We start from the raw sequence: 24,038 nt of genomic DNA, 5'->3' as shown, positions 1-24,038 counted from the left end.
ACCCCTAATCTGTACTGGTGCCTGGGGTTATTCCTCCCCAGGTGCAGGACCCTGCACTTGTCCTTATTGAACCTCATGAGGTTCCTCTCTGCCCAACTCTCCAGCCTGTCCAGGTCCCTCTGGATGGCAGCACAGCCCTCCGGRGTGTCGGCCACTCCACCCAGCTTGGTGTCATCTGCAAAACATAATGTTCTGTCATATTTTTTTATATTTTTAAGTGTCAGTCTCTTTTCTCATTGATGCTACCTAACASGGATCCTTGAGACAGAGCAAACTAGGAAGCTAGGTCTGGAAACGAGGTCTGAGGCTTTTTCTATGGTGAATTTGAGGATGACCTCTGACACCYAAGGCTTTTCCTTAATTGTATCATCTCACTGGTTCCTCTAAGCTCAGGAACGGCTCATCCCCACATGCAGAAAATCAAGCAGAAGTGGCAGGACACCAGCCCTGATGAACAAGGAGTGAATTCTGAGTTAATTCAGAAATGAAGACTCCAAGGGCTGGAAACGGGGACAGGTGGCGCAGGAGGAGGACAGAGACGTTCTGAGCACACAGACAGGTTGGGGTCAAGAAAGGAAACAGCCCGTCTGGAGCTGAACCTGTTGAGAGACCTGCCCGGCAACAAGAAGGTTGCTTTTCTGGTGGTTGTTCAGCAGTGTTGGTAAGAGGAGGTACCTCAGAACTGAAGTTACAACATCAAGCTGATCTTCTAAGATGTTCTTCTCATAGAAAGCGAATGGCAGATGATATGAAGTTTTCTATTTTTAATTTTTTTCTAAGGAAAAGGTCCTATCTTGTGTTAGTGCTGAAGAAATCTTGCATTTAATCCTGTTAGTTGATATATAGTCAACTATTCACTCGAGTGATAGTGCTTGTTCAGCTCTGTGAAACTCTTCTGGGTAACCCCTCTGTTTTTGTGGTCCGGCAGCAGAATGGTGAAGGGCTAAGTAAATTAGAAGGCAGAATGGATGGAAATGTACCTGAATTTTTTTTTACCTGTTTTTACCTTTTTTTTTTTTTTTAAGTGTCTATTTTTCACTTTTTCAAGCATCTCTTTTACTTAACAACTTGCATTTCTGAGCCTTGGGTTTCAAACTTCCAACTGGTATCCCAAGCTTGAGCATGGCTAGCTAAAGACAAAATTACCTCCACAATGAATCAGGTTTTAGGACTTTTTTTTTCTGCCAGTGCCGCTTGCTTCTGAGACCTATTTTCTTAGTGGCTGTTGAAGCAGGAGAATTTGCTTCCTGCTCTCACAAAATATTTGTTTCATTTAGGAGTGTCGGGTGAAATGTGGGGAGGGAGGGAAAGGGAAGCCTCTCTGTAAAGGAGTCCAGCTGCATTTGCARGGTTGTGCTGCACTGCAGAGCATATTGTATTTTACAGGATACCAATTCAGACTCGTGGCTGCACTTGTCACCACCTGGAACAGTGTTTTCTTACAACACAAAAGCATTTAATTGTTGACAGCACCTTTGATTTACTTTTCTGCCTCATAGCTGAGCTCAGCAGGCTCCCTTTCCCGCTCCCTTGCTGTCYCTCCGCGTGCCCTAGGGCACCTGTTTGGTAGCGGGGTTAATGGCCAGGGTGCTTGTGCCAGGCTCCAAGTTACTGCCTTGCTCCGGGGGGCTGTGCCAGGTGCTGTTGGAGCCGCTGTCCAGTCTCGGGTTTACATGGAAAATAACAGGTTCTGTTGTTGAGGCTGCAGCAAAGAGTTTGTGTGCTTGGTGGGGCTTGTCCTTACAAACAGGTCTCCTCCTTATGTGAACTGAGCATTTTTCTGTTTTCAGGGCAAAAAAAAAAAAAGAAAAAAAACAGGAAAAGGGTTTCCGAGCGTGGTGACTGTCAGGGAGCATTGGGTCTGTTCCCAAATACTGGAAACTATCAAGTCAGAATTCAGGTTGACTAAGTTGCTGTATTTCAGTGACGGGTATCATCAGGATACYTCAGAGAAATGATGGAGTCACCTCTCCAGAATGGGAGGAATATGACCAGAAATTGAAAACTGAAGCTGTAGAGATTCCCTCTGTAAGGAGCAAGGTGGGACAGCCTTCGTCAGGGTAAGCCTGGTGCTTGCTCAGCGTTGCCCTGGAAGGCTGCTGCTTTTTCTGCCCTTTTTCCAGGTCACAGAYGAAAAGGCTCCTGGTGCCGGCGGCCCCGTCACCCACCTGCTTAACCCCTGTGTGGTGGTGGTGGGGCTGGTGGGGTTTGGGCTGCGGCTCTGGCACCGGAGGAGASACTCGCCTCTAAGTTTCTCCAGTCTGAGCTTTAACATTTGCATTTAGTTTGAAAGCTTTTGTGTTCATTTATGGAGCGGTTTTAATAAAAGAATCCCTGCTCGTGTAGAAACAGGGTGGATAGAAGTTGTATCAAGTACAGGGCAAGGCTGAGATGCATGTAACACGTGAGAGTTGCTTTAGTCTCAGCTGGTCCCCGGAAGAAGAGGTTTAGTTTAACTGGTACAGGTCAGGGCAACAGAAAGCAGCAGGTCAAAGACAACTCTTTGTGCAGGAGGTGCTGAATGTGAGACATTTATTTATGTGAGCAATACATTAACAAGTGCAAAGTTGTACACTAAAGATATGTGGAAACACTTTTCCCCCCTCCATCCAACATACTAATCAACTGAATCAGGGCAAAAACTATATTTCAATCTCAATTTAGAACCAACAGAACAGTTATTAAATAATTATGCTTTTGATATTCAATATCGTGCACTAAAACACACACACAGTATCAAACTTGCTTCTTCCAGCCGTGCTGACATGTTGCTTGAAGACCCTGATTAGTGGCAGTAGAAGTTCACAGTCAAAAGAAAAGTTACTAGGGGTTCCCTGCCCACAGTAACAAGCTGTGTAAGAGCTTTAAATCTACAACTAAAGAGGGACTTTTTTTTTTTTTTTTTTTTTTAAGTTAAAGGATTAAAGTGCGTATCAGTAGTGGTCTAGTGTCTCTTACTAAAGAGCTTAATGGAAGGAGCTCACCCTGTCTTGGGTGTTTTGTTTTCTTAATAAAAATAGCTCTCTGTGACTTCTAGGATTACGTCTCTTGGGTACATTGGTTGACAGAGAACACGTGTGGACCACGTCTGGAGCAGACACGTATGGGGCTGTTCTACCCTGCCATTAAGGGAGCTTGTTGCACAGACCTGAGTGGTTAAATGCTTCATAGAGCTGTTTACACATATACAAAATAAACTAACCCCTGCCATCATCAGGGAGTCAGGCCCAAGGAGTTTCATCCCATTTCCACTGAAGCTTGAGGCGCAGAGGTCCTCTAGACAAATATCAGGGCTATATTTAGCAAAAGAGTAGATTAGTAAAGATTAACTGTACAGTGAAGTATAAAGCAGTCTTTTAAAAAAAGCTTACAGAAATTACACGTAAGGCTGTAGTAAAGTGCCTAGCAAGATGAAAGAAAGGTGTAAGCAGACGACCCACAGCAGTGCGCTCGGCTTCCCTCAGCCCTCAGCAGCACCCCCTGCCCACAGGACGAGTTTCCCCCTCTGCTCACAGGTGTTTGGGAGGGCACCCTGGAGCCCAGGGGTGCCCGCCAGGCCCTGCGCCCAGCACCTGCAGCAGAGCCGCCCGCGCTCCTCTGCCGGCCCTGGGGCTCCTCCAGCTACACCCAGACTGCAGCGTCCAGGGCTACACCCAAACTGCAGCGTCCAGGGCTACACCCAAACTGCAGCGTCCAGGGCTACACCCAAACTGCAGCGTCTAGGGCTATTGTGCTTTCTAAACGTGACCTCCAGACACAGAACAGATGCCCGTTTCTCAATTCCGTATCCTTGTCCTTCCTCTGCCCCCCAGCTCCCGGAGCGCCTGGGCACAGGCAGGGAGGCCCATTTCGCTCCTGTGAAAGCCACGTGTGAGATCTATATTTGACAGAGATCTCATCCCACTGTGACTTTCGCTGGGGAGGAAATCTGACCTTAGTCTTTGTGTGGAAATATGGAGCAAGTTACATTAAAGCTGAATTTCAACTCTACAGCAATTTGAAATGCATGCTCCATGGTAAAGCACCCCCTGAATAACCACATAAAACCAAGACTATACAGATAAAGAGAACTTGAAGTGTTAAAAATATATTTCCCCTCTCCCCCCTATTCCTTGACAAGTTAGCCTTTAAATAACCACTGATAGATACAAAGGAAGCTGACAGAACAGCACTGAATAAACAGCTACGAAAAACTTCTTTTGGTTGCTAGATGATTGTATCGTGTAAACTGTATGCTACCTTCATGCTAGTTTAAGTGTTTCATGTCAAGGAATCCATAACTCTGGCACTTCTGGCAAGAAACAGATGTTTTCAGGCTGGTAAGAATTGGAGCCCAAGAGAGAAGTGATGGGAAAAGGGACGGTGTCCCCTTGGTCCTGTAAAAGGGATGGCCTCCCCTTGGTCCTGTTTTCCCCACTAGGGAGTCATGTTTGCGTCCCCGTGGCCATCTATCTTCCCCTTATTTGTAAATTTAGGAAAAAAAAATCAGAGTTCTACCTGCCTGTAGAAGAATTGGTGATACGATACTTTGCTTTCAGGAATGTGTCACTTGGTCATGGTGCCAGTTTTTTACATGGATTTGCTAGTCCATAACAAACTGGAATCTGCCCTGTGAACCAGCTGATAAGTCCTTCAGTTTGGAGAGCAGAAACACTTTTCTGCTTCAACTGAACTGAATATGAAAAATCTTTTGGTTTCGTGTTTAAGACTAGTTTTCTTACCCAGCCACATCAGAAGTATAACCAARTTCCTCTTGAAGCTGTTTTCCAAATAACACGATTACTTTGCATTCATATGTAAACACTGTGATACCATAAACATAGTGTATACGAAAGGCACAAGACAATTAGATTGCTGAAACTTCCTTGTCTTTGAAAGCTGATAATGCATCTTTTATCACCCGCCTGGGAATCACTGCTCCRAAGAAAGCCACTATCTCCTAACTTAGTTGAAAGGGGTTTCCCACGTGCAACCGTCTGGCTTTTTGGTATTACAATCAAATGTCCTTTTTCCTGTAAATGTAAATATCACAACTAATGATAGTAAATCTCCTTGTTTGTATTTAATATTCCTTGGGTTAAGCAATAAGAAATGAAGTGTCTTAAAGAACAATTGAGAAAAGACAACTATTGACTAAGCAAACTAGGATTTTGCAGGACAGTGACTCTCAGGAGCACAGCTTGGCTTGACTCAAAGCGAAATGCCAACATTCCTGTCCCTGGGGATAAGGGCTCCAACCGGGACAATAAATTCCGCCTGCGTTGGACTGTCCTGCACAGCTTTCATCACAATCCCTGYCGGCCAGATTCATTTGTATCTTACCCAGCTGCGCGTGGGCTTTCGTGGGCGCTCCGCTCGCGAGTGTCTGACCGCAGCTGTGGCACTTCAGTGACACAGGAGTGTTTCTTCCCTCCATCTCTTGCAACCTGCTGGTGGCCCCAGCTGAGAGACAGGGAGCCTCTGCGCTCTTGCTCTCCAGACACGCTGCAAGTCCAGTCTGCTGCTTTGCTCAGGCTGCCTTAGCTGCAAAAATAGCTTGCCAAGAGCGCAAAAGAAAGCAGAGCCCACCGAGCCCCTCCGTTAGTAATGATCAACACTGCCTGTTCTCCCACGCCACGAAGCCGCTAGTGCAATATTATTTTTAGATCATCCACTTGCAGCAATTTGAATTAACTGGTGAATTCTCAAGAACAAGGGCAAGTACCTGGACTGATATGTTACAAGGTCACATTTTTCTTGTGCTAAATACCAAAGTAAAACCAGCCATATAGTTTGCAGAATAATCTCAGCCCACCTCTTTTTTTTTTTTTTTTCTTTTTTTTTTCATTTCATGATACTCAGAATTATCTTTTACCATTCAAGGACAGTAATTTTAAGTTGAAACCTTCTTTCTGTGGTTCAAAAGTAGTATATGTCTTTGTTTCATGTTTCAAGCAGTGATATGGAAACAGCTAATTATCTGTCAGTTTGTTTTCTGAGCACATCCACACAAGAGCAGACAGGAACAGTTGACCAATAGGGCTGATTTTGGAAGAATATATCCTCCTTCCAACAGCTGCTTTTTGTCTTGAACTGGAACAGAAAATAAAATTAAAAAAATGTTTTTAGAAACCTTAACAATGGAGTTATTGCAACAAGTCTTAGGAGATGGCACAATARCTTAATAAATATCATACACAGTAGAGGGGCATATGAGACAACTTCACTGTTATGATAATAATTCACATCACATGGCAGTGACTGAAATCTGTCCCCATAGTGAGTGGGGCACACTTCTTCACATCAGTAAATAAACCATTTCTATATGACATTGATATAAACTATATATGGTAGTCAGTTATTTGTTTTCTGATTAGCTATACAGATTGATCATATCCTTGGTTGGGATAAAATTTGAAAATAGCAATACCTTTGAAAGAATGTAAGCCATATTTTTACTGTTAAAGTTGCTTTTGAGAGATTAGTTGGGTTTGTTATTGTGATTCAGAGTCTTTAATAAAGTATCCTAATATCCTAAAATACCAGGAGCAAATATAACTCAAATGCTGACAATAAAGGAATAAAATTAAATGCCAGAGTGCCAGGAAAAATACCCTAAGAACATCTTCAGGTAAGCATCTTATTCCAACAGCTGTATGTCAGCTATAAACATATACACACACACACACACACACACACACACACACACACACACACACACATACACCCACCAAACAATGCAGCTCTTCTGTTTTATCTCCAGAAGAACTTTAAAGTGCTGCAGTGAAGAATCCCAGCCACAGCTGGGGTACCCGTCATGCCACAGGAATTATCCCTCTTCACTCTTTCAAAGGGTGCCCACAGTTGCCCGAGGCAAAACGGATTTCCAGGCCCTTCTTTGGGTGGCCTCACACTTATCCTTTGGGACTCAGCATCTTCTGGAGGTGGTCTCTCTCTTTTCTTTTAAAATGTGTGTGGGGAGATCAAGACACAAACACAAATCTAACTATTGCTTTCCCAGACAAAAAATAGTCTGGATTGTTTATCAAGGAAGATACCTTGGGAAAACCAACCAACACCTTTATTAAATACTTTGTGTCTCAAGAACAATTCACAGACCACAAGTAATCTGACATCCAAAATAATTTAAATAATCAGGCTTCAAGGCAATGCACACACTGTTCCAAGAAAGATTAACAGGTTTTTAAATAAATTATGTACTAGAGTTTTGAAAGCAGAACCGCAACATATGACAAAGCTAATCATAATTAGTAGTAACTCTGTAATATTTCATAGTTTGATCCAAAGATCTGTTTTTTGGGTTGTGTTCTCTAATTTTTGGCTTCAGTGCGTCATTATTGGATTGCTTTGTTCTAAAACATCAGCACTTGAGCGATGGTGACATGTGGTGACGTGAAACTAATAGGAGCTGAATAATTTGTTCTTTTCCAGAAGCTGCTGTATTTTTGGAGCAACTGACTGATTCAGAAGGGCACAGTGCTTGCCACTTCACACCACGAAGGAAGGGTTAGAAATGAGAGTTTAGATTCTAGGGAGGAAAATAAATAAATAAATAAATAAAGAGATGGATCAGTAAAAATGGCTGACATCAGCTAAAAATTTCCTGTCTCTTTAATTGCATTTGGCACCCGTATTTTTAACTCATATAACCTGTTTCAGTACCATCTACTGCTTGTGGATAAGCAGCACCAACACAGATATAAAGATTAAATAGTACTTTGAAAACATGACCCATAAACAAAACAGAAACACCAGATGTCAAAATCTTGAATTTATGTGCTACTGCCTCATGGTTATAAAACTGAAAAGGAAAAAAACAGCTGTTTTGTGCATCCTTTAAATTCAAGATTACGCTCACAAAACGTTAACCTACCTTTCCTTCAATATTCAGACATTTCTTCTGAGAGTAACTAGGTCTCATTTTCCATGGTTAATGCAGGATTGCTCATGCCTTTAAAAACAAAAAATGCTGTTTTTAAATGAAAAGTTGTCATGTCGTTTTAGAAAACAATAAATCATTTATCTAGCAACTGTCTTAGTTTTGTTCCCTGTTCAGTCTACTCCTGTCACACATCCATTACACAGCTCTTYACCAGCTGCAACAAGATTCCGTCATAAGTAATTTGTCTCCTAAAAGAAACAGCACACTGAGCTTATAGGATAATTAGTATCAACTAGTATTGCTGTTCTTTGCATTTCTCACCATCTTCATCTGCAGCTTGGAAGGATACGGAAGCCYTGGAAATGGGCCGTTTACAATATTTACAATGTGCGTTTGGAACGCCACTGTGTTCAGTGGCACAGCTCTATGAAAGCAATTCTGGTCCATGAACAAAATGATTTATTACAAAATCATTTACTGCAGCATAAATAATTCCTTACCAACTTTGCCCTTTTCAGTCTTTGCACTAATATCTGACCAAGACTGCGGATCAGTGAGAAGGTGGCTCTGGGAATCACGCAATGGCTTTGCCGGGAACAGGTGATTCTCACTGTAACGTGATGGAAGAACATGGAAATGAATGTGGATAATTTCACAGCACTCTACTGCACACTTCAAACACTGTGTYWTAARCAATATTTTCTATATCTTACCTTGCCTATATTCTCATGGATTACTAAGCTTTTATCACTACAAATGCTACATTTCAGTTGTCACAAGTACAAGTGTAATTTAAAAAGCAACTCTTTAATGTAGAACAGGGAAACCATTCTTTTTCTTCAGCAGGTATTATAAATTAGTAAAGAAAATGTAATTCTAAATGCACTTTATACATGTATGACTGTATTGCAACAAATCTGACACTATAAACCCTGAAAACTTGAAAATCTCTGAAATCTTGCATCTTATCTTGGCTATGCTTCACTCACCCTGCACCAGCCTGTCCTCATGCACAGACTTGCAACAGTCCAAATACATGCCTAAATTAGTGGCATAAAACTTAAAACCTGCTCCAGATGAATATTTCTTGCCTGTCAATCAATAACTAGCTGAAATTTAATGTATTGCTTTTATGAATTAAAGACTGTATTATTTATCGTTTCTTCATCATACTCAATATACTGTACTTATCCAGTGCATCATTTATATAAATATTGCTACAAAATTGAATATGAAATACTAAGGTACTGTGACATATTTATTTAGCTTAAATAAAGTCTTTTTACTCTTCAAAGATGCCATGGCTGCGACTAAGTCTTCCTCTTAAGACTTAAGACTCCTCTTAAGGAACAGGCCAAGGAACAGGCCRCCCCCACAGGCGTCTCCCAGCAACCGCGGCCCAGGTGGGGCCCTTAACGGACAACCSTTAACTGACCGTTTGGGCGGGCTTGGCTGAATGACAACGGACTTTCTGTTTTAAATTTTGCCTTATTTCTAACAGGAAACTCTTCATTTGCTTACCACTTTTAGATATGTTATACATTATTCCATCCATGCATGCCCTGGAAACACAGAGTATCAGCTATGTGAAATACGTAACAATAAGCAGATTACCTTTTGGATGTTGAAGTAAGACCACCAGGTGTGGAAGCTTGCTCAGGGTCTTGATTAACAAGGCAAGTTGGGAAGGAGCAACCATCCCCTAGACTAAGAGATACAGAATTAGTGTTGCACTGACAAAAATACTTTTTTTCAAGTGAATTTTACCATATCTAAATTCAAAAAACTTAAAACAAAACAACAAAAATCCCCCGATGTTCCTGTGGCTCCTGATCATTCAATAAAKGAAGCAACCAAAACTTAACACATACCTTGAAAACACAGGCAGCAACCAGTATTTCTTTTCATCACCAAACACCTGCCTCAGATTTTTGCTGAAGCCCAARCTAAAACCATTCTTGTCTGTTCTATGACGAAATATGGGAGCTCTGAACACCTCTTTAAAGAAGAAAAAAAGAAGAAAGTTGCAGCACATCTCCTTGTAAGAGAACACATCTCAGTTTCACCCCTGTGTTTAGTCATTTGCACTGATGAAATCGTTATCCAAGAGAAAACACTGTATGGTGTAAATGAGTAATAAAGTTGGGTCACTCCCAAAATCCAAAGTCACTGATAGTCTATATTCATAAAGGAAGTCCTGTGGCTGAGGAAGCGTGGAAGTCTTGCCCTCTATCCTCTTCTACAACCAGGAAGGGTGAGGAACTTAGTTTTGAAGAAGACCTCATGTATCATATGAAGATTTTACCAYGTGGCTACACCACTAACAGTTATCTTCAGAAAGAAAAAACCCACATGAAGGGTCTACTACCTAAGCAGTAATGGAAAAGAAGAAAAACATAACCTACTTCAGCAGTAAGATCAGCTTTTCACATCCTGGGAGTAAGAAAACATTTTACATTTTCACAGCTATATAAAGAAGACACTTATAGACCCCATGGATGTCCATGCAAATGTCTGGAGAGGAGAGCTAAAGATAGGTTCAARTGTTGTGTCAGAAACAGACAACTCGTTCACTTTCCACCAAGCGGCTGATAGCCGTTTAATTCCCTTCATTTGCTATATATAGTAAGCAAACCRTGTCCTGATGTACTGACAGTACAGCTTAAACAGGCCCTTCTGGCATCACACAGAGATTGGGCTTCCAACATATTAAACCTTCAGCTACGAAATGCTAAAAATGACCTTCTGAGTGTAGGTGTGTGTTAGATATGAGGTGCTTTAAGTAAGTGGGAGGAGAGAGTGGATACATCCTTTCAGATATCCATGTTTGGCCAGGAAAATCTCCCTTGTATGATTTAAGCATAGTCACATTTAAAGCTGTCATAATTTAATTACCAAACTGTTGCAGGTTTCAGACCTGGCATTTGGAGCTATTCCCCAAAGTAATATGGAAAGAGGAGATACAAATACATCTTTCCGAGTGGACTATGTATTCAGAAAACATGGTATATTAACTATGTGATATTTAGTCTTAAAAAAGAAAAATGAGTTGGAAGTGTACCAACTTTCAGTTACCATTGAATAAATATTTTTCACTTACATGTACACTAAAGCTGGTAATAGTTTATAAACAGAATCAATAAATTCCTTTAAATAACATTAGCGGAACTTTCTTCTCCACGTAACAAGTTTGAATGATTTCTTCTGTTACTATTCTATAAATTATTGTCCATTTTGATCTAGATGTTTTGGCAAATATAAGATCAAACTAGTAGTATTATAGTCCAGGATATTGTAAAAGGACATAAAAATATTTTGCTCCTCTTTTTTCTAGACCTGTGAACAGACAAGCATTCGCTGGTATGATAGAAAATCACGGCTTGACGTTGGTATTAAATCCAGTTATAAACACTCACATAGTAAAGGCACAGACTATCTTCCATAAGTTTTTTAAAAATAACTCATAACACAGAATCCTGTCTATGCATCTACGACTATGTGATAGACAGGATTTGCAGCTATGAAATTGCCTTTTAGTTCTCCACTACTAAATATAGAAGCACTACTTTAAAAATCTGTTCTTCTGCATCAGGTTATTTTCTGATATTAACTCTTTGTCCTCATTCCTGTCAATCAAAAATAACAATATAAGGGCCATAATATGTTTACAACTTGCCTTATAGAATAATTTTTTCGTGCTTCCAGTGCAGGCAAATTTTTGAAATTACTAACTATGCTGTTTAGAGCTTTCTAAAAAAAATGACTGAAGTGAAAATGGGAGCTGTGCTTCTCCAGGGGACAAGGAGGTGGGTAGGGAATGTTAGTAGACAACTGAAGGAGGCAAGGACGAACTGCAGGCCCTACAAGGAGCAGCAGTTCAAGCATGTGGTAGTGCCTGTAACACAAAGTGTTACACCAAGTGATCTCATTAAAAAACAAATCAGCTTCTGTTGATGAGCTACAGATGAGGGAAGCTGGGAGGACGGATTAAGTTCATTAATTGCTTGGCATTTTGGAGCAGGACTCAAAAAAGCCAAAATTTCTGGGGAGCAGCAGAACCAGGCAGTCAGGACTGGACACTGCCAGCTCAGGATTTTCTAACCAATATACAAGGACAGAGGAATACATACAGGCTTGCCCTCTTTTTACATGTCTTCTCTACATATCATATACTATTTACTTTTTAGCTGTCAAACACAGAAGCATTAAAGTTACTTACCTAAAGTAGATTTATTCTTGCTGACAAGCCAACAATGATACCCAAAGAGAGAAGAAAGACTAACAGAAAACATGGCTGCGGCAAAGAATAAAAACATAATGTGGAACTTGGCTTGAGTATCAGGAAGGCCATTCTGAAAAGAATGGAGAATAAAGCTGTTAGAATTGGGAAAATAACTGTTTAACTTGATTATTAATCAAGTTAACTTGATTATTAATCAAGTTCTCTATTCAACCAAATGCAACTTGATGCAGACACAAACACTGTGCAGTAAGGAGCCCAAGATGAACGTGCTACATTGCTGGTCCATAACATTGGCCAAGGTTGCTGGCAGCATGCAAGTTAAAGAAACCAACCCTTTCCCAAGACAGTAGAAATATCGACAACAAGAACCTGAAATTTGGATCTAGATCTTAACTATGCATTTTGAAGTGACTTCTTCTAGAGAAGAATTCAAAAAAATTATCTTGTTTAATTAGCCTAATTAGAATAGCTATGCTATATCATTGCAAATCTTAGGAGATAACATCCTAGATTGTGAAATACTATAACCAGAGCAGTACAGATTTTCTTTGAAGCTCTTTCATCATATACTATTAAAATGAGTCAAAGTTATCTGAAACGTAACATCCCTTGAAAAGGGTTTTCTAAATGATTGCATACTTGTTTCATACAACCTCAAAATAACATAGAAGAGAAACTTCATAAACTATGACAAATAGAAAAGTAGAGAGAAGAGACTACTATTATTAACTGAACATTTATATCATATTAGAACACAAAATTACAACACAAAGTTCAGATACAACGTCCTGCACAGGAGTAACTTTATGCTTGAAGACAGTGTGTAGATGTGTACTTACTGTCCAAAACTTGATAAAATACTGTAAATCTGTTGCAGCAATGAAAATGCAGTACAGTAGAGAATAAGCCAAGAAGAGAAGAAAAAATTTGTAATTGGAGAATCCTACGCAGTTGTTCACCCTGACAACAACAACAACAAAAGTCAAAAGGAAAATGGAATGTAAAGAAAGTTTCATTCATTGCTTTAGTCCAGTTCCCAGTTAAACTCATTTAGTCCAACAGAAGTTAGTACCATTATATAAACCAAGCTTCTGCCTCTCCATCTGTGTCTCCCTGCCTGTGATGCCACAGGCTAATGAAACATACTTAGATTCCACTCCTGAATCAATGTAATAATTCTGAGGCAAAAAAAAAAAAAAAAAACCAACAAAAAAATCCACACAACAAAACCCCAGAGAACTTTACAAGATAATGCAAATACATTTTGGCTTATTGCATGAAATCTATTCCTGGCACACCTAATGTGACTGTGAACTGCAGTTACAGTCACTTTTGTTTTTTAGTTTGTAGGTAGGTTTAGATATCCATTTTTTAGTTATACTCCACACAGCTAGAGGAGTTGCAATCCAAGACTTTGATTATCAGTTGAATTTTGTGAGAATAAATTCATTTAATTCATATTCTCCTTTATTAGTATTAAATAATAATCTCAACTTTTTCGTAAGACTCACACTTAAGGATATTCATGAGATCCTTAAGCATATTTTTGTTTATAAAAATAAGTGAAACAAACAAACAAAAAAAAAAAATCAGGGAAGCTATTGTTGAAGCAAATGTTCCACATCAGTGACAACAGCAAAAGAGATAGATGAAAAAAGATAATAAATACATATCAAAATGTTAAGATTACAAATGTTAAGTATTACAAATTTCAGAGTTGCATAAAATGTGTAATGATATTACATCTATCAAATTAAAATTCTGGAAAGCTGCCCATGCACAGCTTTCTTTCTCTTTTATTTGATTGCCCTGAGGAGCTAGCCAAAGTTAAAGTTGCACAACTGGTGTCATTCTTAACAAGAGTCTGAGAAATAAAATATCCTGGTAACATCCTTAATGATACTGCTGTCAAAAGATTTAGACAGCTACGAGCCCAAGAAAGCCCTCTTGCACTGGAAATAATTCTAACAAACACAAGAAGCCTTGGGGGGTCCCAGCTTCCGTTTCTCCCAGAAATGTAATAAAAGTTATTGCAAACATTCTCAATTTAGAGAGATGGTGATGGTAAAGGCAGGATGTGTAGTACTCAGAATAGGGAAGTCTTAGAATATTGATAAACTTTCACTACTTTATGGCACACTACTTTATTATAAAACATTGCTACATGGATAAATACTAAATTTAGCATCCCTGTTTGGACAGTGAAAAAGCAATAGCTAAGTGCCTGTCTTAACTACAGTTAAAGCAAGAGTCACAAGATATGGTTCTAACCAGACAAATGTTTCCAAGCTCTTCACAATAGTTATTGAAATGTGGGTTTAGAATTCTCTGTAGTAAAGTGTCTGTTTTTCTCATTACTTACATCAAAGCTAGCAATTCTGTGCAAATGGTAAGCAATTCAAACTCATCGTTTCTATGGCAGATCTATTTCACGTCCTTGGCATTTCTTTTATGACTTTTTTTATGACATTGTTTAATATGCAGAAAAAATACTAAGTGATATGTTATTTAGCAAAGATGAAATTTCTCAAGTCAAAAGACAGGCCTTCTCCTTCGTATTCTTTTACACTACTATATATGGTATCTATTTAAAACAAACTTTCAGAAATGATCTCCCTCCTCTAAGTTTTGACATAGGCCCTGATTGAGGAGTTTTGTTGGAAGTGAATATTAATCAAAAGATTAAAAAGAAAGTTAACACCAAGGTTTTGCAATTGTAATGAATGAGCATGTAATATCAAATTATAAAAACTGAATGAAGTTTACATGTAAAGGCTAACATTTTTGAAGATTTAAAATATAATAAGCATTTAGGCAACTTGCTAAATCGTAGTGTTTTATTTCAATAAAATATTTATGTAAAAGAACTTACCAGATTGGCAATTTCTTTTATAAAAAACATTTAAAATGCTTAAAGTGGAAGTATGAAGAGTGCAAGATATTCCTGCCAGCTCAAGAGCAAGTTGTTAAAAATGCAAGGTGAAAATGTAATGTGTAAGGCACCCAGGTTGATACAACTCTGTTAACAGAAATCCTTGCAGAAAAAAAGAACTCTTGAAATTCTTCTTTGATAACTCCAAAGACGCTGGAAATGTTTTACATGATTCCTCATGTGTGCCTCAGTAGAGCTCCCACATATAAACTATGCTCTTTCAGGGATGCCCTAAGCCATTATAATCCTGCCTGCAGCTTTATCTACAGGGATCAGGAGCACTAGCCTAGAAGTCCGTCATGCTCCTTTTTCTGCATCACTTAAATCTTGCACAGCAGCTAGAAGGCAATAGCATCATGTATTTCTATTCTTCACAGTCCTTCTACTCTCACAGGAGTGATAGCTGAAATAAAGCCTCTGAAACATCCTCTCTCCCCAGATCACTCGCACACCAATATCCCTGTAGCACAGAGTATGTAGAAAGCACCTCTGCACTACATCAAGCCGAATACCTATAGCTGTTGTATCTAACACGTAGCTGCAAATAAGGGGAYGTTATTAAAGTAATACTGCATTATGTCAGAGCTCCAGTCAAAACTAGAGCAGGAGGAGCTTTCCCAACCTCCTTTCCTTCCCGAGCACACAGTCCTCTGCCCAAGAATCTGGATTAGGGTCTAAAGGACTTCTGGGAACCCCTTGCACTCCTGCACTCGCCCAGTGTGCAGGAGGTTCCCTTCTGACTGGTTTGATGTGCTGAAGAGGTGYCAGCAAACACTCCATCCTGCTAACTTGGACAATTTCTACTACTAAACAGCTACCTTTGCTTCCACGGGATATCTGCCTAGCTGAACTTCATAGCCAACCTACCCGCTGGTTCCAAGGGTTTTGCTGAAGGGAAAAAAAAAAAAAAAAAAAAAANAAAAAAAAAAAAAAAAAAAAAAAAAAAGCCAGGAAAAGAGAAACACTGTTTCATATAGGCTGGTATGGCCACTAGTGGGGAAAGGAGCAACATGAGAGGAGAATGAGGCTTTCCAGGAGAAGAGAAGTTTAAAACAAAGGATATAAGAGCTTCTCTTCTCATTCCCTAGCTAGAAAAAGAGAAGATTAGCAAATAATTCCATCTGTTCTGCAAGACCAATGTATTCACATGAGCATCTAGCTGAAGGAATAGTAAAAAAATCGCCTTCATAACAGACCCCTCAGAAGTCTATTTTACTAAATCAGAAAGGTAGAAAAGGCAAGMAGAGAGTATACTCACCAAGGACAATGATGATCCATTTTCAAAATACATCTTGAAAAAACAGAAGTCCAATCATCAAAAAATACAAGTAATGCCAAGAATGTCAGAAACAGTTGTTTGCTGTATTTGAATTAGTCAAGCACAGATTAAGAATTACATGTACCATCAGATATCTAATCTATTTAGCGAAGACAACTATTTAATTCACATAATATAGTTTACCAACAACTGTGCAAAACACCTGTTTTGTCAAAGATTAGTGATATAAGAAAATCCCATYTACAACTTCAGCTTTAGGTTTTGTTCCTCAGCCTGAATAAAATTTTCAACTGTTGGCTATTCTCTGTTACTTCTCACTTCTATTACTGATGCAAATAAACATATTTTTAAACAACTGTAGGAGTTTTTACATAAATACATACATATGCACACACAGACATTTTAAAAGAAACTTACCTTATATGAAAAATCCAGAATATTTTTTGCASTTAATTAGTCTTCATTAGCAAAAGGTGCACAAGGCATCAGATGTAATTGATGCAAGTGAATTTTGAGAAGCACTTAGCAAACTTAAGGTATTTTGCAAAATAGCTCCTCTAATGAAATTCTGTGAATTTGATTCACATTTCATAGGACCGCAGAGGTCATCCGTTTTTTCTAGCCTACCCAGACATGAGACTGTGTAGTATACAATGGTAGCTGCATTGTATGAGARGAACAAGCAAGATCTTCCCATCTTAAATCAGTTCTTCCTTCAGTGCTTTGCTATTTTGCTGTGCAATACAGTAAGGCTTTTCTGCCTCACAATCATGCTGCAAGGTTTGATTCATTACTGTCTGAAGAGTATTTGGTGCAGCCTTAGAAGCTAAGAATAAATCAATGTTTGAGGAAACTCTTTTTTGAAGCTAAGGACTTAGCTCACTGAGGGGAAGAGTGGAGAAACGCAGAAGGCACCTCAGCTAATTGAGGAGACATCAAAGAGAAGAACAACTGAGAAAAGAGAGCAATTAGATTTCTGAGGAGTCTGGAGGTGACCTTCCTTTCATGCTACACAAGCAAAACCTGCATATTACTTCTTTAATGAGAAAGGAGGCTGCTTGATTGTTTGTTTCCTTTTTATAAAAGAAGTATAATCTTCAAATTATCCAATGAAAAATAGGATATTAAGTTTATTACCTCAGATAAGATGTAAGTGACATCATGATTAGATTGATCTTTAGGTAGTGATCTTTATTCAGATTCTAACGAAAAAAGCAAATTTTTGTTTAGCARCTATTTTTGGAAACATTCCTTAGGAAAGTTCATTATCAAAATTCATAATTTAACTTTTAAACAAAGAATGCATAAGGTTACCTAATCCATGTTAGAAGAATCAAGAAAATCATCAAATTACAATAAGCTATGGATTTCCTTAGAAATAAACAACCTTCCCCAAAAATCCAAGGATAAAAAATAGCAGCTTCTCTGTCTAGAAAAAAAATACATTTTAAAAAGCGTATATTGAGAATATTTTCTTACTTGTCGCATACAGAACAGTGATGGCAACGATCTGGTTTCACAAGTTGGCATCTGTCACAGTATCTGATTGCTAAAAAARGTTACAAGATCAGATATAAATATAGTTAAACATTCTGATTTCTGAAATCTGATCAAAAGTATATACTTAAAAACCCAACTCAGCAGAACTCCCAATAAAGTCTTTCAGCATAATCAGAAGAAATTGCAAGCACTGAAGCATTCTGTATGTATTGCCGTACAGGATCTACCAGCATGAACCCAAGGAGCTCAGATTTGGGAATCAAACTGATCAGGAATTTTCCCTCTAAACACTAGTGAGATCTACAAACCAACCAATCAACCAACCAACCAACAGATCTGTAAAACCCATTCTAGACAAGAAAACCATTAAAGACTACTCAACCACAAAAATAAGCCCCATTTAAATGATTATTCTGACAACTTTAATTTTTATATCAGGTTACTTTTTGGATTTGCTTAGCTAACAAACATTCACAAACTTCTCATTATGTTAAGACCAAAGGAAGAGCTTCTGCTCTTGCAGCTGAAGCACCAGTGAGTGCAAGAGTACCTGTTTATTTTGGTGTTCTAGTTACACACATCTGTATATCCGATACCTATGCACAGTGTATAATAATCCATATGCAAATAATGATTATTTTTTACTTATGAAAGAAGAATGGAAATCTGCACAATTCAAGGCTACTACTGCTTCTTCCAAGGTTTGTTAATATCACCAGCCATTTTTAAATTTTTGTTTGTTATCAATCCGGCTCAAAATCATACATTGTACACAGCAGTTTCCAATCATTTGCATAAAGTTACATAAACATCTGAGGCTGCGTTGGCTTAGTGTGYTTCCACCAGCACAGATATGCATGATTCTTTGATTACTGTATTATTTTCTGAACTATAACAAGCTGGAACTTGTTATAGCTGAACAAACTGAACTAAAACAACGCAACCATGTGAGAATTCCCACTTTCTTCAGCTGGCAAAGCAGCCACCTGCCTTCAATGGCCTCCTGATTTGGCAGTATTTACCTCCAGACATTGTCCGTGTGTAGATAGGCAGATCCTTGGCTGCTCTTCTCAGGACTTCTTGCTGGGATTCACCTCTAGGTTCCCTCTCTAGGGATTCCTTGTCTGAATAGGACAAGTGGAACTGGAAGCAAGTTTTAAAATGGAGGATATGTTAGTAAATTCCATGTTAAGTAAGGGTTTCTGGACACATAGGAGAAATATTCATTAAAGATGGGTTAGTGGCACATACATGGTATCCCAGCAAAAAAATGATGTTCCTAGCACTAATTCAGTTTATAGTGGTTTTTTTTTTGTCTAACAGCAGAAATAAGACCAAATTAAAATTCTTTCTGATGTAGTCCCCATTGTACTTAGAGACTCTTCAAGAAGAGGATCAAAAGCTACCACAATCAAATGTAATTATCAATCCCTTGACAGGTCAACTAATCTATTTTCCTAATTGTAAATATTAACTAGTAAATATAAGCCAACATATASCAATCTTTAAATGAAAGAAAATCTGCTACCAGTAGTAATAGTAGAAACAATAGCCAGATTTCTTTCCTAGTGCCTGGCACCTTCTCATTTATTCCTTGTCGCTGGAGAGTTGCTGCTCTCTTCAAGCCTGTGTTAGAGGTGCTTCTACTTCAGAGACTGACTGACAGAATGGAAGAGTTGGCTGTCCTGAATATGAGAGAATAAATATGTCTTAAYATCAAAGCCTGTGGCTGCCTCTGGTGCTGTCTAGAAGGCCAGTGGCTGGCATTGTTCTAGTAAGTGCTGAAAGGAAAAAGGTTAGTGAAATAGATACACGGTATGTACTAGGAAATCAAATTCTCCTGTGAAGTCCTCTGCAGCCCAGCAACAGTCAGCAGTGCAGCTGCAGCTTCTGGAAATGAGGAGACGCACAAGTCTTTGTTAGCTCCATAAAAGAAATAAGACACAAAATCACTTCTCAGAAGAAGCCTGTTTTGAGCAGGAGCAGGACTGTCCCCAGCTTCTCAAATAGCATTTRTGCCCATAAAAAGTGTTTAAGAACTAATTATTTTAACAGTATTAACTTCTTTTCCTAAATAAGTGTGACACATATAAAGCTAAGAAAGCAGGCAGAAGCACATAGTCAGGAGCCCATTTCCTCATCTTTAGAGAAAGCATCAACCAACATTCTTGAAAAGAGCTCACTGAGCTCACTATCTTCCAGGAGAAATAGAGGTTTGTTTGTTTGTTTGTTTGTTTGAATTTCTAAGGGATCCTTTATTTTTTCCCTAGCAAGTTTACACTCTTCTGGTTATTCTTTTCAAGAAGTGCCTCCTGCTTGGAGTACATAATGTCATCACTCCACCATTACGAAATTGGTCCCCAGAATAGTTATGAGTCTATGGAAGGTTTTGGTGTTTGGGAAACCACCTTGTGGATTGTGCAGAGTGGGTGCACACAGGAACAGAAGGGCAGCATCTAAAGCAAAGCCCCTCAAAGGCAAGAACACAGCCGGGCAACTCCTTTGCAACAGAGTCTTAACCACAGAAGTTTTCCTCTACCGCTGAGAGGCAACTCACAAGCTTTCAAGGGAAAGTCAGGAAAAGCCCTTACAAAGTATAGGGACACAATCCCCCCCGTTAGGAAAAAACACTATTGCTCGAGTTTGAAGTATTTCTTTGGACAATGATTTCTAACTGGAAGGGATAGCAAGAAAACATTGAACATCAGAAGAAAAATGTCAGATTTGTAGTATTTTAAATTCAAAGCCACAGCACCAGTAGTCTGACTRGTGCTTTTTATACGTGTAGAAATTTGAAATAAGTGTAAGAAGAGAAACACATAGCCAGTGTTTTTCCACCAGCTGCAGTATTCACTAGAATTCACACAAAAGTCTTATGACTTTCTGTTGTGTTTTTGGAAGACTGTTTGTTACGGTAGATATGTCAGTTTAGTTAAGTGGAGAATGTGCCCTTTTATATTTACAGATTCTATTCTGGAAATTGGAAGTCAGACAGTAATTTAACACTATAAAATACCTCAATTCATTTTAAAAATAAAGCTCTAGCAGACTAGCAAGAAGACATGGAACAACAAAAAATGTCATTTAGTGCCAGCAACACTGTGTAAATTGAAAAAACCACTGAAACATCACATATTGCTTTCTAATACCCAACTCCATTACTTTTAGGATTCTATTTGAAGTTCCCTGAAAATACTGTGACTCTAGAGTACCAACAAAACATCTAATGATCTGTCAAAACATTGACAATAGCGGTGTCTTATGAGTCTTTTATTGGGATCAGGTCAGTGATTCAATAATTTCCTAATTATTGCTACAGTCCCTTTAAGCATACATACACTTTGCTATGGAATTACTAAATGAAACAGGTTCTTAATTCTTTTTATTTATCTCCTCTCCCCACAAGCTGCAGTAAAGACTGCAGCATAAGTTTTAAGACATTACTTCAAATGACTTGGTTATTCTCACAACTAAACCTCTCATTAGTGTATGAAAGCAATTCCTTCACAGAACAGAGAGTGGAAATCACAAGTCATTTATTTTGTGTTGACATGGCAGGTACAGGAGGTGAAGCTGTTGAGACCATCTAAAATAAACATGGGCTTTGTAGCTATTTAGAACTGTCAAGCAGCCAACTCATGCTTCCTGTGCATGTTCCTCTGCCCAGGGAGGTTGTGGAGTCTCCTTCTCTGGAGGTCTTCCAAACCYGCCTGGATGCCRCCCTGTGCCACATGCTCTGGGTGTGCCTGTTTGAGCAGGAAGGTTGGACTAGATGATCTCTAGAGGTCCCTTCCAACCTTGAATATTCTGTGGATTCTGTGATTCCTTTTACCCTTACAGCTTAGGTGACGTGGTACTTTTAGTAAGGAAGCTACAGTTTCTGTACAAAGACAGGATGCCAGAGGCCAAAAGCTTATTTTGTTTGTAGCAAGATGCACAGAGAACAACTGCATAAAGATTATGACATTTTTTCTTTCCTCTTTTTTTTAATGATGTCAAAAAGAATGCAAAATGTTTTGAATACGGTTTCATAGCATGATATTGTCCCARAAAATTGGATTCTTCTTCTTTAACTCTTCTGAAATAGCTGGTCTTAGACTTTGGGTTTGCATTCAGCACTGACTCTTTCTAGGCAGCAGCTGTCTACCAGCTTCCTGCCTGCCTGGCCCCAGCAGCTTCCCAGRCTCAGCTTAGTTGCTATGCACTCACTCCCAAACTCCCCCAAGTTCCTTTATGTCAAACCAAATGCAGCAGAATCTGCAATTCAGAGAACAACTGACAAATGCTGGCAGGTACCTTGGAACATGTGTCTTAAACAGGTGGAAATAGATTTTTCCCCACATAAGCATATTGTATTTCCATGCAAATATTTAAAGTCCTAGTTCAAATAACTGGCATTTTTCAACTACAGACTTTTATTTTCCTTGATCATGTGTCATCTCTTTTTTAATCTATTCAAGATTTTTATTTTAGTAAAGGTTTTTTTTTTTCTTGTCAATTATTCTGTTTGCGATCTGACTTATTCCTAACCAGAAGCTGTAACTATCAGGTRTATTTTTTACATAGTACAAAGCTCATATATAAGCTCATAGTCTAAATTATTCAAATATTACAAAATCAAACATTTGACCAGGCTGGTTCAGAAATAAAAGTTAAATTTATCTTACTTCTTTTGAAGGATTCATTGGTAGCGTAAAAATTGTTTTCCAATATGACCAGACGAACAGCATGAAAAATATGTGGTAAGCAACCAGGCACACAACTAAAATCAAAGAGGAACAGAATTAATACAAACAGACCAGCAATACTATACTACTTACAAACAGATACTGTACATATCACGGATAGTTACTCTAACAAATGTAAATACAGAGGCTTTGCAAAAGCTTTGCAACGAACAGATTGTACTGCAACTTTACATAAAACAAATATAACTTACTATACTGGGAAAGTCATAATGTAGGCTAAATATTACAAAAGTTTGAAGGGAAGTGTTGACAGTATATTAGGATACCATAACTAATAAGCAAGCATCTCCCTTTATCCATTTGTTAATTCCTATTTAAATGACTTTTCTCTGCCTTTCATTTTATAAATCTTTTATGGAAAAAAAAAAATCAAAAGCCAAATAAAAAAAGAGGAAATATAGCTACCTAAGCGATGATTATAGAAGAGTCCTTGAGTACATATGGATATGTGATCTGTATATTAACTATAATCACTTTATTTTGCTGGAYTTTTTTTGAATAGAGAATGGTTTTAAAAGATTGCAAGTTATTTAAACTTAAACATACACTACTTTTTATTCTTCAGAGTCAATATTACATTTCTAAAGAGATGCCAGTCATCATGCATCTTGCTGAGACATTTTACTAGCACACCAAATGTAGCATTAACTTGATCAAAGAGCCTGCTGTGGATTCATACGTGTTTCTGTTCAAAGGCTCTTGCTGTACAGATTGGTTATTCTGTATTTCCATTACTGCAGAAAATAATGTCGGATACCATTCACCACAGTAAAGATAGCATCCAAAACCTGTGTTGCTTGATTAACAAACTGGAAAAATCTTGTTGGTTTAAATAACAAACAGCAGTAAACTCCAAATCAACCACAGATCAACAATCATACCCCAGATGATGTTAAATCACTATCTTACTGTTACACAGGCATCTCAAAAATAGTCCACATCTTTATCAGAACATTCTATTGACCRACAAAAGCTTATCTACACAAACAAAACCAGTATTTTCCTAAACGACTGTATATTTGTGGCACATAAATGTGGGCAAGGTAAGGCAATTTACACAAATTCTATGCAATATGCATGTACTAATCTGCAAACATATGTTGCTGTGGTGAGAAAAATGGTTATCGGGACTGGGAAGGGAGTACCTTTTTTCTACATTAAAACAAATACTGCTGGAGGAAAACAACATTTTGGCCCAGATATCCTTAATGGGAACCCATGCTATCCCTCTGAAGTGCGCGCAGGGCATCTCTCTCCCCTGTGKGTTCCTGCAGCCGGCTTCTCCAAGGAGGCCAAGGAAGGCCCAACCTTCCCGAGCACCGGCTCTTCAGCCTCCGGAGCCCGCGGCCTGCGGGAGCCCCGCGCTCGCCTGAGACAGGAGCAGAGCAGCATTTCTGCCATGGCTCCCTGGGCAGAAGTGCTAAGCTCCTTTGTGTATGAGCATGATAGAGGGG

The 24,038-nt window shown here is 38.8% G+C and overlaps 1 protein-coding gene across 1 annotated transcript in view; it reads right to left on the bottom strand.

Moving 5' to 3' along the window:
- Positions 1–2,694: 2,694 nt before the first annotated feature.
- Positions 2,695–24,038, bottom strand: part of ZDHHC2 (zinc finger DHHC-type containing 2) — a 23,550-nt gene continuing 2,206 nt past the window's right edge. Inside the window, exons 2-12 of the mRNA XM_026033529.1 lie at positions 22,504–22,598; positions 18,859–18,979; positions 17,816–17,885; positions 16,316–16,348; positions 12,965–13,085; positions 12,102–12,234; positions 9,754–9,880; positions 9,497–9,589; positions 8,383–8,492; positions 7,874–7,951; positions 2,695–6,072 (exon numbers count right to left, since the gene is read on the bottom strand). Coding sequence (XP_025889314.1) covers positions 7,911–7,951; positions 8,383–8,492; positions 9,497–9,589; positions 9,754–9,880; positions 12,102–12,234; positions 12,965–13,085; positions 16,316–16,348; positions 17,816–17,885; positions 18,859–18,979; positions 22,504–22,598 — 944 coding nt within the window. The 3' untranslated portion in view covers positions 2,695–6,072; positions 7,874–7,910. The remainder of the gene's footprint in view (positions 6,073–7,873; positions 7,952–8,382; positions 8,493–9,496; positions 9,590–9,753; positions 9,881–12,101; positions 12,235–12,964; positions 13,086–16,315; positions 16,349–17,815; positions 17,886–18,858; positions 18,980–22,503; positions 22,599–24,038) is intronic.

This window comes from Nothoprocta perdicaria, unplaced genomic scaffold (genome assembly GCF_003342845.1).
Source record: "Nothoprocta perdicaria isolate Ctin4 unplaced genomic scaffold, notPer1 scaffold_13, whole genome shotgun sequence".
NCBI lineage: Eukaryota > Metazoa > Chordata > Aves > Tinamiformes > Tinamidae > Nothoprocta > Nothoprocta perdicaria.
Note: the sequence above shows the minus strand (reverse complement) of the source record. Positions and strands in the feature narration are given on the sequence as shown.